The sequence below is a fragment of the Dendrobium catenatum genome, unplaced genomic scaffold, assembly GCF_001605985.2.
Source record: "Dendrobium catenatum unplaced genomic scaffold, ASM160598v2 fragScaff_scaffold_743, whole genome shotgun sequence".
Lineage (NCBI taxonomy): Eukaryota > Viridiplantae > Streptophyta > Magnoliopsida > Asparagales > Orchidaceae > Dendrobium > Dendrobium catenatum.
In genome coordinates this window covers 542,704-557,540 of record NW_021319205.1, presented here as the reverse complement: position 1 = coordinate 557,540, position 14,837 = coordinate 542,704, and the positions used below count along the sequence as shown (strand labels likewise).

At 32.3% G+C, this 14,837-nt stretch overlaps 1 protein-coding gene across 2 annotated transcripts in view; it reads right to left on the bottom strand.

The window, feature by feature from the left end:
• Positions 1-10,273, bottom strand: part of LOC110097498 (BRISC and BRCA1-A complex member 2) — a 35,207-nt gene extending 24,934 nt beyond the window's left edge. For both annotated transcript variants that reach the window (XM_020823877.2, XM_020823879.2), the window contains exons 1-6: positions 10,045-10,273; positions 9,870-9,957; positions 9,578-9,779; positions 9,386-9,476; positions 1,204-1,239; positions 953-1,051 (exon numbers count right to left, since the gene is read on the bottom strand). In XM_020823877.2, the coding sequence (XP_020679536.1) occupies positions 953-1,051; positions 1,204-1,239; positions 9,386-9,476; positions 9,578-9,779; positions 9,870-9,957; positions 10,045-10,125 (597 nt within the window). In that variant the 5' untranslated portion in view covers positions 10,126-10,273. The remainder of the gene's footprint in view (positions 1-952; positions 1,052-1,203; positions 1,240-9,385; positions 9,477-9,577; positions 9,780-9,869; positions 9,958-10,044) is intronic.
• Between the last annotated feature and the right edge of the window lie 4,564 nt (positions 10,274-14,837).

The window sequence follows — 14,837 nt, the reverse complement described above, 5'->3', positions numbered from 1 at the left end:
TTCTTAAAATAAATAAAAAAACTCAATATTTTCTTTGAAATTTATTTATTGTGGTTACACATTCTGTAGCTCCCCTAACGTACAAAAAGGAAGCAACACTGAACTTACTTGCATCAAATGTCAAAAATATGAAATGCATACAAGCTGTTCGTGATATTAAAAGAATGCATGGCAAAGAAAACAACACAAATTGCACAAATGCAAGTAATTAAACAAAAAAAAATTCTTCTAACCTTCTTAAATCCTATACCAGCCGTATTAAATATTCGTTCCGAATATGCCAAGCATGCTGTTACAGTGAATTTGTAGTTCTTGAGAATGATGAGCATTGCAAAATGGATGAGTTTAGAGTTTTAGATTTGTCAGTTATCCGAAGAAGGAAAAAAATAGTTAAAGATTATTCCAAATAGCTGGGATAAGATTGCTGCGACAATGATGATTTATCCCCGCCTAGAGACCCAAGAAAATCTTACAAAGCATGATCATTATGTGATATGACTTTGAATATATAACGAATATAATCATATAAGTATATTGCAAAGGACACTCAAACCTTAGTTTTGTAAAATCTTAAAATTTCAAAGATTCATTTTTATCAAAAAAGTAAAAGTTCTAATTTATAAGAAATTTTAATCAAACAAATTTAGAATGGCTGAATACCCTTGAACTAACCATTTTTCTTTCAAGAAGTTTAAACAAATCTAAGAAAAGACGACTTCAAAAATCCTAGTATGAAAAAAAAGGTAAACATGATATGTAATAGAACCAAGAAAGAGAAAAGAAATGTTACTATTAGGTTGTCACAAGATAATGGAATGAGGTCGAAATATTCTCTTGTAAAATTTACAATATTAATACAAAGATATTAAAACTCTACATGTGATAATGAATAGAAATATTTCCTGCTTAAAATATGATTATGTAATACATTGCAAAGAGAGCTCAACAAAACCTGCAAGTAGATCTTTTGTTCTTGTTTCCAAGGGCATGCGTGCACAAGTTTGTTCAAATTCACGTCTAGTAATGGTACAACAAATTTGACCTCCTCCGACTGGAAAATTAAAGGGGGATCTTGGTAAAAAAGGGCGAATGGGGCAAACCAAAAAAAATGTAATTATACTAAGCGCTGGAATGAGAAATTTAGGTGGTCCAATCATATTGTTGACGACAATAACAATGGAACTATCTATCAAAAGGGCATACCTTGTCAGGCCCAGAAATCAAACAGACTTCGATTCCCTGTAAGATAAATTGGATAAACTTTAATTCAATCAGAAAATCAAATTGAGTATGTGAACTGAAATGCAATTGAAATTGCATGTCAAACTCATGAGAAAAAAATAAGAGAAATTGTGAGTGTGAGAAATAGTGGCAAGTAAAATTACTAATACAAATAGAAAGCATCTTACAAGTCAAAAATCACTAAAGCAAACTGACAAATTTTGTAAATCAAAAATAGCATTTTCCTAATAACATTTATATTCCATCAATGTCATTTTTTTCTTGACTCCTAATTTTTAGACTACATTTGGCTCTTGGAAGCAATTAAACCATAGTTAAATCACTGTATCCCATGCTTCTTAGAGTCTTACATAATCATTCAGAAATGCTTTTGCATGTGTTTCACTGAGCATTTTCAATTCATCATTATCCACTTTGAATATAGAGAACTTTTTCACGATGTTGAATACTCAAACCACGCTCATGTCATGCTTAATAGTTGTGACAATCATTATCATTAAAAGAAGGTAAGAAGAAGATAGATTGAGATATGTGCGGTACTTCAATATTCAATCATGTAGATCTATCATGAGTTTATAACAAATTTTTACTCGATGCGGCAAACTTTTTCTATTGATAATTTACTAACCTTGATAAAAAAATTGAAATTATATTGAACATGAACTGTGCTAATTAAGAACTTATGTTCCACTCAAGTCAAATTCTTAGAACTTCCGTTAAAAGATTAAGTAATAGCAAGCGTTTACAATGAGATTAGCAGGACAATCGCAATAACAACGAAAACAAGATAATAATACTAATAGCAAATAAACAATAATTCACGACGTAACATCAAGATATAGTCACTAAGAGTTCCTTCTCACTCAATCACTCTTAGGCTTTAGTGGAGGAAGACGAAGCATACGAGGAAAAAGGCTACCACTATGAAGATGGCACCGAAGACCTTCGTTGATGGAGAGGTAGCCGAGGGTGGAGGTGGGGTGGATCTCCCGAGGAGAAGCCAAGGTGTCCTGGGTTGTTGAAGCTCGATCATCTCCACTAGGCAGTAGAGGATGTGGTTGACGTAGTCTTCCACCGATTCGTCGTACTTCCAGACAGGCTCGTAGAAAGGGGAGTGGAGAATGTCGATTTTCCCTTGGGCGTTGTAGGCAAGGTCATGGTCGACCTCAGGATCGGCCATGCACCAATGATGAGGATGAAGGAGGAACTTGTCTTCTTCTCTTGGTTTCAATATTCATGAGCAACTAGGGTTTCTCAAGAGGGGAGGCACAAGTAGAGGGGCGGCCAAAGGTGGGGAGAAGAGAGGGGCGGCTTAGATGAGAGGACTTAGGTTAGGTTGAAGAGGGGAGAGAAGTTTTAATTCAAATCTGAAATTAATTTCAAATTTTAAGTAGAATTGGAGGGATTTTTTGAAATTTGAAATCAAATTAAATAGGGGTGGGGCCTCATTAGGAAGCAAAGGAGAAAATCCCCATTGATGGGGCCGGCGGTATCAAGAGAGAAGGGTGAGGGGATTGTGGAGGAGTTGAGTACTTTCCAAACAAGCTAAGGCAAATTAGGAGGGAAAATAATAAATCCTCTCTAAATTAAATTTAGATTGGATTCAAATTTGAAAACTTTTCTTATTTAGAATTTTGTAAATATGGAAAGTTTTTTAATTTCAAATTTGAATTTCAAAATTTTCTAACTCCTTCCTTCATTGCAAAAGCCAATTTAGGGAGTCATTATGATGATTAAAATCATCATAATGACTTGGGATAAGGATGGGGCTGGCGGTCAAGGAGGGAAGAGGTGGGCTTGGCGTCGGGTTGAGGTGGCCAAGGGCTAGGACGACGGGTGGGGGGCTTGGAAGGGGAATTAAGTGGGATTGAGGTGAGGTATTTTGGTTGCAGGAAGAAGGTGGAAGAGTGACGAGAAGCCGGTGGGTGATAACGAAGATAGAATAGAGAACGTAGAAAAAGACCACGAGCCACGGACTCTTCCAGTGACTGATGGGTATTGCGCTTGCCCACATGTTGGGCTCTCCCTTCTCTCTAGTACACTCACAAGAAGAAGAAGAAGACAAAACAAAATTTTATTTAATCATTCATCATCCTATTACAACACATAAGACCACTATATATGTCTCAAACATGAAAAAAAAAAGTACACAATTGCCCTCCTGGCTACAATAACAAAACACTTCCCCATAAGGGTAAACTCGAAAAACAACAAAACTAAATAAAACATAATGCATCAAAAGTAGAGACACTGAATCGTAGTCGTCGATCTACGATTTCGTTGCCGGTACACGTGTCAGAATCTCTGAACGATGTCATCATCACAAGTACATCTATATGCATGCCTATGTTCATTTTATATCACTATGCTGGATTATTTCCTTTAAAAACTTACACTATTATCTCAACCATTTATCAGGAAAAAAATATATTATTCACCTTATTTCTCAGGCTACATTAAGAACTGAATAAGCTTATAGAACTTCACTTTATAAACCAATACTAAATTATTGTCTGATGCAGCATCAAGACAAAGGTCAAGAACAAGATCACAAATCAATGTCATGGATCAAGATTTGAGCCGTTCATTATGCACAACTCTCCATACAAGCCCATAAACGTCTCATAATCCTCATTAAATCATAAGAGAGTAATTAAAAAGCTAAATTTAAAGCCATTGATGGGTAGATGGAACATATCAGTCGAGAAGACAATAATCTTCAAAAATTAATTGATTTCAAGACCACTTTATTAGTCTTATATGGTCAATCCGAATTTTCATATATTTAAAAGCTTTTTATTTAGTTATTTCTTTTTTTTCTTTCCTTTTATATTAGGTCATGTCAACAAACCATATAATTATTGGATCATAAGACTTTTCAAAGTTGTCTACTCTTGAAAAAAAACCTATAAATAGGATAATGTTTTATACTAATTGATTCATTGAATAAAATCTATTTGTGAATGTGTAAATTTCATATAAAGAGGCTTGGTGGCTGCTCTACTTATTGGTAAAGCTTGGAGGTTGACCCCCCTAAAGCTTTGGTTTGTCCTTAATTATCTCTTCTTACCATTAGCCCCCTCCTTTTCTGATACAATTTTCACCACTTCCACTTAGCCTTGAGTCTAGTTCCCTCAACTCCAAAACACATCCAACATCTCCAAAACTCTCCCAAATATCTTCACGCATCCCTCAAAATCTTCTAGGGACTCAAATCTCCAATAACCACAAGAACTCATAGCAAAAATACCAATATCGCGAGTCGATTTCCTTCTGTGAGCAACCGACTTAAAAACAACATAATGCCTTAACTATTAATCAAAAACCCAAAAAAACTACCATTAGTTCCCAAACCTTTGATTAGAAGTTCCTACCTATTTTTATCCAGGAAAAACTTGTCATTTGAAAGTCTAAAAGTTTCATCTCTAAATCTGTCAAAAACTTGTATTCTCATTTCACCAACAACCAACTAAACCATCTATCACCACCATAAGAAGACACCAATCAAATCGCTGCCTTTGCTACATAGTGGTATCAAAGTCAATGGCTCCAAAGAAGTCAAGGCCAACAACCTTGAATGCAAAAAACTGAAAGTTTTTGCTGAAGGGTCTAATTTTCTCAAGAATGGAAGAATTTGAGGTACCTTGCAAATAAGTTTTGTTTTTCTTCAATAAAGGTCATTATTGCTATCCCAAAGCCTTAAATTTTCTTATTTGGTAGCTTATTCAAACAAATTTAGAAAAATTATATGTTATTTAGCAATTCTACAAGAATTTTTCTTTATCCAAATTATTAACACTACAAAAAAGACCTGACCTAACCTTTGTATGAACATACTATAACTTAAATTTTTCTAAAATTCCTTAAATAGAAAGGGTATGTTCCACGAATAAAAACCTTCCCTTAATTGAAATTAAGGTATGATAGCTAGAAATTATATTTATGTAGTCATCATTTAAACTTTCTAAGCTTTGTGCATTTATTATTATTTAAAATGATTGGTTGCCTTGCAAAAATTATAAAAGATTAAAAATAAATTGCATGCATTAGAATATATTGTACTAAATACAGTGCTTTTAAGGCTAAATAAAACTTTGTCAAAAGACCTAAACTGTCTGATGAGAACTTAGGACGTAACTGGTCATGTACCATCATCTTCTCCTAGAAGTTCTCTTTTAACCTCAATTTCACTTTGATAACACATGTATTCTTTTCCCTCTCTCATCTTTCTCTCATTAATTATTTAAAAATAATAATAATAATCACCACACATTGCATATCAAAATGTCACCTAAAATTGTCACCTTACATCAATTTGAAGAATTTCAAAATAATGTAAGCAACATCCATAAAACCACAGAAAAAAAATAGATGTTATTGATGAAAACTTTAATAGGTTTTCCACTTTTCAACACCAATGACAAAATTTAATAATTAGGCTCCACACCCCACCTAAGCCTAAACCTAGGGATGATAAACTTAGAAGACTTCCTATATAACGACATCAACCTAGACAAGATTTTAGGGTTTCCCAAATAAAAATTAAAGCCACAACTTTTAATGAAATTCATGACCCTAATAAATTTCTATACCGATTGACCTAATGGAGGATTTTTTAATTGGTATAATATTTTGATTATCAGCACACAATCTTTGCCAAGAGAAAACTTATAGGGTATGCTAAAGTATATTGGACCAATATCATAGCAAAAAAAAAAAACTTAGGAGTGATGGAAGCCAATGGACTTGGGTTGACCCGAAAGAACTTTCAAAATCAAATATCATCCGAGGTTTCTTGAAAAATATCTATATAACCAAATATTAGCCCTCAAATAAGGAACTACGCCTGTAATTAACTATATGAATACCTACGAGTCCCTTCTGGCATGGACAAACTACACCGACCTTGATCGACAACTTGCCAATAAATTTGTCACTGGACTCCAATATGAAATTAGGAATGAAGTTGAGTTACATAGTCCTTATACTTCAAAAGATGCCTTTCACTTTACTCGGATAATTGAGAAAAAAAAGAAAATGATCCGCTTTTTAAAACCTAAAAAACTATCATACTCAACTTGCACATCTAGATCTTCTACTAGACAATCAGCCTCAACAACTAATATCTTGTCATTTACTAGTACTCACCAGCCTAAAACTCCCCCTGAACCCAACCATAATATAACTAATGATATTATTTGTTTTAAATGTCAAAAAAAGGTCATGCAAAGCCAATGTACTGCAAAAATCCTATTTTAGATGAGACTGAGTCCCTTGAATATAATACCTATGAGGTATTTTTGGATGATGACCCTTTTCAAAAATAAAAATTGAATTGAATGAACTCATGACTTCTATGAGATGTCTTATAGTGGCAAAACAAAATTTAAAAAACTGACTTCAACATAGCATTTCTCAAATAATAACCACTTGTAATGAAAAGATATATAAAGTTTTTATAAATGGTAGAAGCACAATGAATACTATCTCCACTAGTTCCCTTATTTGGATAAACCTAAAACATGAACCTCAACCTGAGCCATTTCATACAAGTTGGGTAAATTACACATTTTTACCTGTTACTCTATATGCTTAATTTCAATTAACGTAAGTACTTATGAGAATCAGATCTGGTGTGATGTTCTGCCCATAAACATAGGGCACATGCTATTAGAGCAACTATGGCTTTATAATAAGGGCCCGATTTATAATGATCGTGAAAATATTTATGTATTCAAAGTTAATAATAAGACCATCAAGTTGCTCCCCATAAAACCACAAGAGAAATAAGTCTTACTTCCCCCACATAAAACCTCTTCTAACCTAAAATCTATGATTTCCCATAAGAAAACAGTCAAACTATAGATTATAGTTATTGACCCCCCTACTTCACCCTCACCCTTAGCCCTGAAAGCATTCTCGACTAATTTACCTCCTCTTATTATGATCCATATTGAAAATATAGGGTTCAAAGGGTTGAGAAAAAAAATTTCATGGACGTCACACTATATACTTTTTACATGTTAAGGAGAGATCTCTCTCACTTCTTCAAAGACTCAAATACCTCTGTAATCTCTAATAACTTTTTTGAGCTCTCTAATCTGACCCCTGATGAATTAATTGATAAGCTACCTCTAATGAGAGATATCCAGCATGCCATTAACTTCACCCCAGGTTCATAATTGCCTAACTTACCCCATTATAGGATGAAATTTACTGAATATGCATAATTGCAAGCCAAGTGAATGACCTTCTTAAGAAGGGCTTCTTATACAAAAGTTTTAGTCCCTGTGTTGTCCTAGTCCTTCTCACACCAAAACAGATGAATATTGGAGAATGTGCATACATAATCATGCCATAAATAAAATCACAATTAAGTATAGGCTCCTCATCCCTAGATTGGAAAACATGCTCGATCTTATTTCTGGGCCAGTCATTTTCTCTAAAATAAATCTTAAAAGTGGCTATCATCAAATTAGGATAAAACTTGATAATGAATAGAAGATTGATGTTAAGACACCAAAGAGCCTATATGAATAGTTAGTTATGCTCTTTGGCTTGTCCAATGCTCCTAGAACCTTCATGAGATTGATGGTTAAAGTATTTAAATTATTCATAGAAAAGTTTTTAGTGCTATACTTTGATGATATTTTGATCAATATCAAGGTTGAAAAATTACATTTAGGGCATCTTCAACTTGTTTTTAAAATCATAAGAGCTAAAAACTTTACATCAACCAAAAAATGTTCCATTAAAAAAACTCATATTCCTAGGGTTCATCATTTTAATTAATAGACTCCAACATGACCCTACTAAAATTAAATTTATAATAGAGTGGCCAATACTAAAATCATTCTATGATGTTAAGTGTTTTTATGGATTGGCCACATTTTATCGGAGATTATTAAAGATTTTAGTGCAATCATGGTCCCAAGGACATACCTCCTTAAAAAAAACAAGTTTGTATGAATACTAAAGTAGTCAAAGCCTTTGACCAGATTAAAATCCTCATGACCACTTAACATATCATTTGATTGTTTGACTTTGCCAAGCCTTTTGAAGTCTCTTTTGATGCATCTAGGATCGACATAGTTGGAGTGCGTAGTCAAGACGATCATGTTTCTTATTTTAGTAAAAATTTAAACCATGCAAAGTAACGTTACTCCAATTATGATAGGAAATTTTATGTCATTATCTAATCCCTAAAACATTAGAGATATTATCTATTACATAATGAATTTGTCCTACATTTTGACCATCAAGCACTTAAATTCATCAACACCAAAAAAAAAAAAAACCTTAATCACAGGCATGCAAAATGGGTTGAATTCATATAAGACTATTTCTTTATGTTGAAGCACAAATCAAGTATGAAAAATAAAGCTGTTTATACCATATCATGAGTTACTTTAGTCATCACCTCGTTAAAATCACAAATCCTTAGATTTTTAAGGATAAAAGATAAGTATACCACATGCCCTAATTTTCATCTTCTTTATGGTGATCACTTGAATAAACCTCTTATTCCGACTGGCCTTTTTTCTGTTCTACATGGCTATCATTATCAAGAAAAAAAATTTTTGTATCCATAGATCATCGCTTCAAGATTTTCTAATAATTAAACTTCGGTCTAGATATATAACGGGACACTTTGGTAAAGATAAAACCACTAAATCAAAAGAATCAAGATTTTGATAGTTAGAATGATTTTGCCTTCAGCAAAGTTCTGAGTTTTAATTTACGTATGGCAGATACTTAAAGAAAAAGGCCAGTCATAATTTGAGATATTTTAAGTAAGCGCTTAAGTTCTTTGATTAGAAATCTCCAGTATCTCATGGGCTGCACCACACCCCAATGCCATAAAATATGGGAATAGAAGAGGAAAGATATAAGAAAATAGATCCTCCAAACATGGAAAGGGTAAGAAACTAAAGACAACAATAAGTTGTTTCAGAACTATCCGATAAAGAAAATTGTTTCAAGATTTAGGCTTTCTCTTTAGGATCTACAGGTGGAGAAAAGTCAACATCGAAAAAAAATTAAAAGTTATAAAGCAGATCACACCCTGTAATTGAAAACATCAAAAACCACTGCCTAAAGTACCAATTATAGCACCAATTCACACAGCATCTCTTAAACCAACCTCCCGGGAGAGAATTGTGCTTATCTCAAACTTCAGTCTGGCATCATTAACTTCCCCCACACGCCTCCTCTGATATTGCACATACAAGTCCCTAAAATTTGAGAAAATAGCAAAAAAACAATCATAAGAACCTAAAAAGATGTAAACCAGTTTTTAAAAAAAAATGTAAACCCAGATCTTTGAACCGAGAACCTCATCTCATGCACGAGCTTGAAAAGCCTGGAAGGATCTTTGCTATTCCAGTCCCACAAGCTGCTTCTCATTAACCGGGCTTGAATTTCCGCTCCCCCCTCACGATCACTAACTGGAAGAAGTGGTCGGAATTCTTCATCATCAAGCAAGAAGACAATGTCGGGTGCCGAGAAGGGATAGAAAGCATTATATATAATATCCCCTATCACACCAAAAAATCGCGAGTTAACATAACCCAAGTAAGCGATGAAGTATGGCAATGAGAAACCACGCTAACAAGAAATTTACTCACATTTAACGTAGTCGAGACAAAAAGGGACTAGGAGGGTAAAGCGGTCGGAGAAGCGTGAATTCTTGCAACCGGACCAAATCTGTTCGATCTGAGGAAGAATACGATAAGATCTAAAGTTAGGGTTTGTGCTTGTCGATCGTAATGGACAAAAAGAAGTCTCAGCTTATGTTAGTACCCTGAATGGGTGAGGAGAATGGACAAGTAGATACTTGAGCTGCGCGGAGATGGAAGGCGGGAGCGGTGGCTCTGAAACCATGGCTGTTGAAGCAACCCAGAGCGAACGATCGCAAAGCGCAGGCTTTAGGGTCTGGAACTGAAAAACTATTACAGCGAACTTTAGCAAGCTTCGAATAGCGGGAGCCGTGAATGGATCCAATGGGTCATGGTTGTTGACTTGAGTCGTGCACTTTAAATATTTGTTGCTCTTCTTTGAATATATATTATATTTTTTTTTATATTTACGTATTTAATAATTAAATTTTTAATATTTTATTATATAATACTTAAATAATTAAATTGCATCAAAAATATCATTGATATATTTTTTTTATTTTGCATAACTTTTAATATGATTTAGATATCAAAATGATATATATATATATATAGAAAATTTGAAGTGTTAGATATATAAATACATGAAAATATTGTAATATATATGTAAATTTAAAAAAAAATTATCAATGCATTATTAAGAGTTTTTTTTTTTTGCATGATGAAAATTATTATAAAGCATAAGATATGGAATTGGGAAATAGTTGTAATTTCTCGTTGAAAAATGCTAAGAAGCAAAACTGTACGCACTAAAAGCTCGTCTTAAATAATCATTTTAGCAATTTTTTTACATTAAAAATAAAAAGTTAAAAATTATTTACACTCTATCAGTTTTGATTAATCCATCTATGTTACATGCTAGAAAATTCATGTCAATAGAGTGCTTAATATCCTAATTTTATAATAAGATCCACCATGCATTGACAAAATTTGTAAGAGAATAAATTTTGTTATGTGAAAAATCCAAAAAAAAAGAAAAGGTTGGCTAAATTATAATAATCCATCATATAATTATAGATACAAGAATCAATTTTTCTCTATAATTTTAAAGAAATAATTATACAATTGATAATAATTATCTAATTCTCTTTATAGGAATAACATAAATTAAGTGTTCATATACAAACCGTTAAAGTCCAACAACATTGTTGAATATTAGTAGTCAAGCTACAATAGTAAGATGATGGATGGTCGTCGAGTGCAATCATGGGGAAATGAATTAAAACTCTTCTTTTCTTTCAACTCTTGAACCTCCTTGCAAACAAGTAATTATATATTTTTTTAATAATTAAAAGATCCCATAATTCAATTATTAATAATAGGTAATTATGTATGAAAATTATGAAATGATTTTGAAATCATCAACTTGATGTGCATGAGCAATAATTCATACTCCAATGAATCATGTAAGCATTTTTTAAAATTGAAATATGCAAATTGGAAATTTCAAAACTTGCATGATAGTAAATATTAATTGAATTCAATGTCCAAATGGATTCAATAAGCATAAAGAACATCTCCAAGCAATTTGATACTTTTTTTGGAAATGTTTAAGTAATTAAGGTTTCATTTGGGATAGCTTTCTTGCCACTTTCTAAAGCATTTTTTTAGTATATAAATTTTTAATGCAAAAAAAAATTGTACTAAAAAGTTGTTTTAGAAAGCAATAATAAAGTTTTCACAAATGAAGCTTTAATAAGTTAAAATAATTGGTATTTTATATTTTCATAAAGCTATCCAAAACGAAACATAATTAAAAGATTTTTTTTTATTGAACAAAGTTAGATCATTTAAGCTCAATTAGTCAAGAAAATATCAATTGAGTTTAATTTGTGTATTATGAACTCATTTAATTCAATTGGACAAATTGGTTTAAGTCAATTTGATTATTTTGGTTATTTTAGCCTTAAGGGTTCAAAGGGGTCCAATTGGATTCAAGGAGGCCAATTGGTTTAATTGGGTTGACTCACTAGTTACACTTAAGGTAAACAATTGTAAAAACCAATGCAATAATTGGATTGACCCATTTTTTGTCAAATTAGTCAAAATGACCTAAATGATTCAATAGATCAAGTTGGGTTTGATGAGATAATCAAACTTTGTTTACTATGGATGATTTATTGAAATTCAATGTAAGGCTCGGGTTCAATCAAAATTGTCAATTTCATGGTTATGGCATGTTTAAGTTAAATATGTCAACTAAGGCCAGTTAGGACTTAAAAGGAACAATTTCGCTTAAAGAGTTTATTTATAACATATTGGAACCTACTATGATTAATAACTATGAATAGGGGTGAAATTGAGCTGAGTCGAGTCGAGTTCGAGCCTTAGCAAGCTAGAGCTAAACTAAAATAGATTTCAGGTGGCTCGAACTCGACTTGTGTCTTCAAACCTTAGGGTAGAGCTCGACTCGTGTTTTCAGACCTTAGGCTAGAGCTCGACTCGTTAATGCATGGGTGGTTGAAAGAATTACCTAAAAATTTTGTATTCACCTCTATAAGAAATCGAATAACTACAAAGGAGATGAAAGGGGAAAATTTAATCGAAGAGTATTGCAAAGAATGGAGCCTAGAGTGATCAAAAGATGATTTTGGATGGTAGTCTCGAACCCAAAAAGAAGATTGAGAAGAGATTGTGGGAACATCGGGAAGGAATGAATGTGAAAATGGGAGCGACAACAAGTTTCACAGTTGAAAGAAAGAAGAAGGTGGGTGAGAAGATGACTTAGGGAGCAATAACATAATCTCATTTTCAAAAATAGCTTATATTCTCATCTCACATGACGCATTATGTAACTTGCCCACCCAAATTTACTAACCCATACCAATTCAAGCGGGCCGACAGGTAATAAGGTTGAGTTTGCCTTGGCTCGAACTCGAGCTCCTGACTCAATAAGCTCGACTCATGAGCTCGAGCAAGCTCACGAGCTCGTTAACTCGTTTTCACCCCTAACTATGATTGATTAATTTTATTTTATTGTCTATATAATTTAGCGGCTAGCTATGAGTTTAACTTAATTTGGGGTAGTTTAATTGTCAATATGGATTAATCTATATATAGTTTTCTAGTTTGAACCTATTGGAATAGGTCTAACCAATTAATGAGTCAAAAAAAAACTAATTGAGCTCAAAGGTCTAGTAGGGGTTTAGGTTGACTTTTGGTGGACAACAATGAAAACCAATTAAGTGATCCAATGTTTAATTAAATCTAACTTAAATATGACTAAATTATTGGATAAGGCAATTGAAGGCTTAGAAAATCAATTGGTCTATTAGGCCTAATTGGGATTAAACTTGAAGTAAGGTTAACCCATAGGTTAAACTTGAAGTAAGGTTAACCCAAGTAAGGTTAACCCTTAAGTAAAAAAGAAGCTAAACTTTTAAACATCAATATTCCTTTTAGTGTAATGGTTAGAATTTTATTTAAGAAATTTTGCATTTAAGTTTGCTCATCCCAGAGAAATGAAAACCAATTGATATGACATGATTTATATAAGACATATATTATGGCTGATACAAGTATTTGAAAAAATTGATACAAATATATTTAATATATATTTATATGATATACATACATAACATAGGCGATATATGACATGCATATGATAATGATAGGTGTACTAATGTAATAAGATGCTATATAAACTATTTTATAATTATTGGGTATAAAATTAATAGGACAACTAATTATGGTTCCCTTGGCTACTGATTACTATTCTTACGATATATAGTTGTACTGATGTTTATTGATTATATTTCATGTTATTATTTCATTAATGTTACATGCTTTTATATTTATATGTTCATGCTGATAGTGATTGAATGATTACATGCATATTATTTATATTATCTTATATTAATTTCAATTGTAGGTTTTGATAATTTACTAATTAAGTTGTTAGCTCACTCTGTTGTTTTATAATTTCAGGAAGTGGTTAGGATTTAGTAGAGTGATGAGAGATCAGGAATTCATGTTTTATTTTATTTCTATATTTTTTCTCTAGTTCTATTCTTTTGTAATGAGGAGCTTAGAAAGTTGAAATGAATGTAATGATTGATCTCATGGCTTTTGTACATAATTTTAGGGATGAATATAGTTTTATATTTTGATATGTAGAATTTTTAGTTGCTTCTAGATTAATTAATATTTATAGATATATCTTTTAAAATTAGATTCTAGAGTGGTACAAGTGATATGTGCATCTAGTAGATTAATTAATAGATAAATAGATAATTCTTTTTAAATTAGAAGCTCTGGTTGGTTAATTCATAAAAGCTCTGGTTGATTAATTAATAGATAAATAGAGAATTCTTTTAAAATTAGATTCTAGAGTGTTACAAGTGATATGTGCATCTCACTTTAATGTGAAATGACACCATTATAATATCTTAGAAAACAATAAAAAGGTGAATCCTATAGATTCTAAAGATTATAGAGTTTTAAATTAGGACTAAAAATCCTTTGTTCATTTTAGGATTTGCTAAGGTTATAAATGATCACTTGAGACTATCTAAAGTAAGGAGCAACGGGTAATATGAATATTATAGTTCACTGAATGAAGTTGGATATAATAAGCAAGATGTATGGCTTAAGGAAGATAAATCAAGTTAGATTATAAGCATATCACCAAAAGTATAAGGGTATACTCTAGGCGAATAAATTAAGTTGTAAGAAGGTGTGATATGGGTCATGCCATTATTGTTTATTAAGTAATCCAATGATGTAAGGTGGTCTGCTTATGGATTTCAATATAAGGCTAAGGTAGGACCACTAGACATCTTAAGAATATTAAGACATATTATGGCCAAATATTGGTTTAGAGATATATTGGGTCAATTAGGATCCAATAGGATTGGTGATCTGCTTATGAATTTATAGGTCATGCAAAGGTAAGAATACTAAACATCATAATGTTAG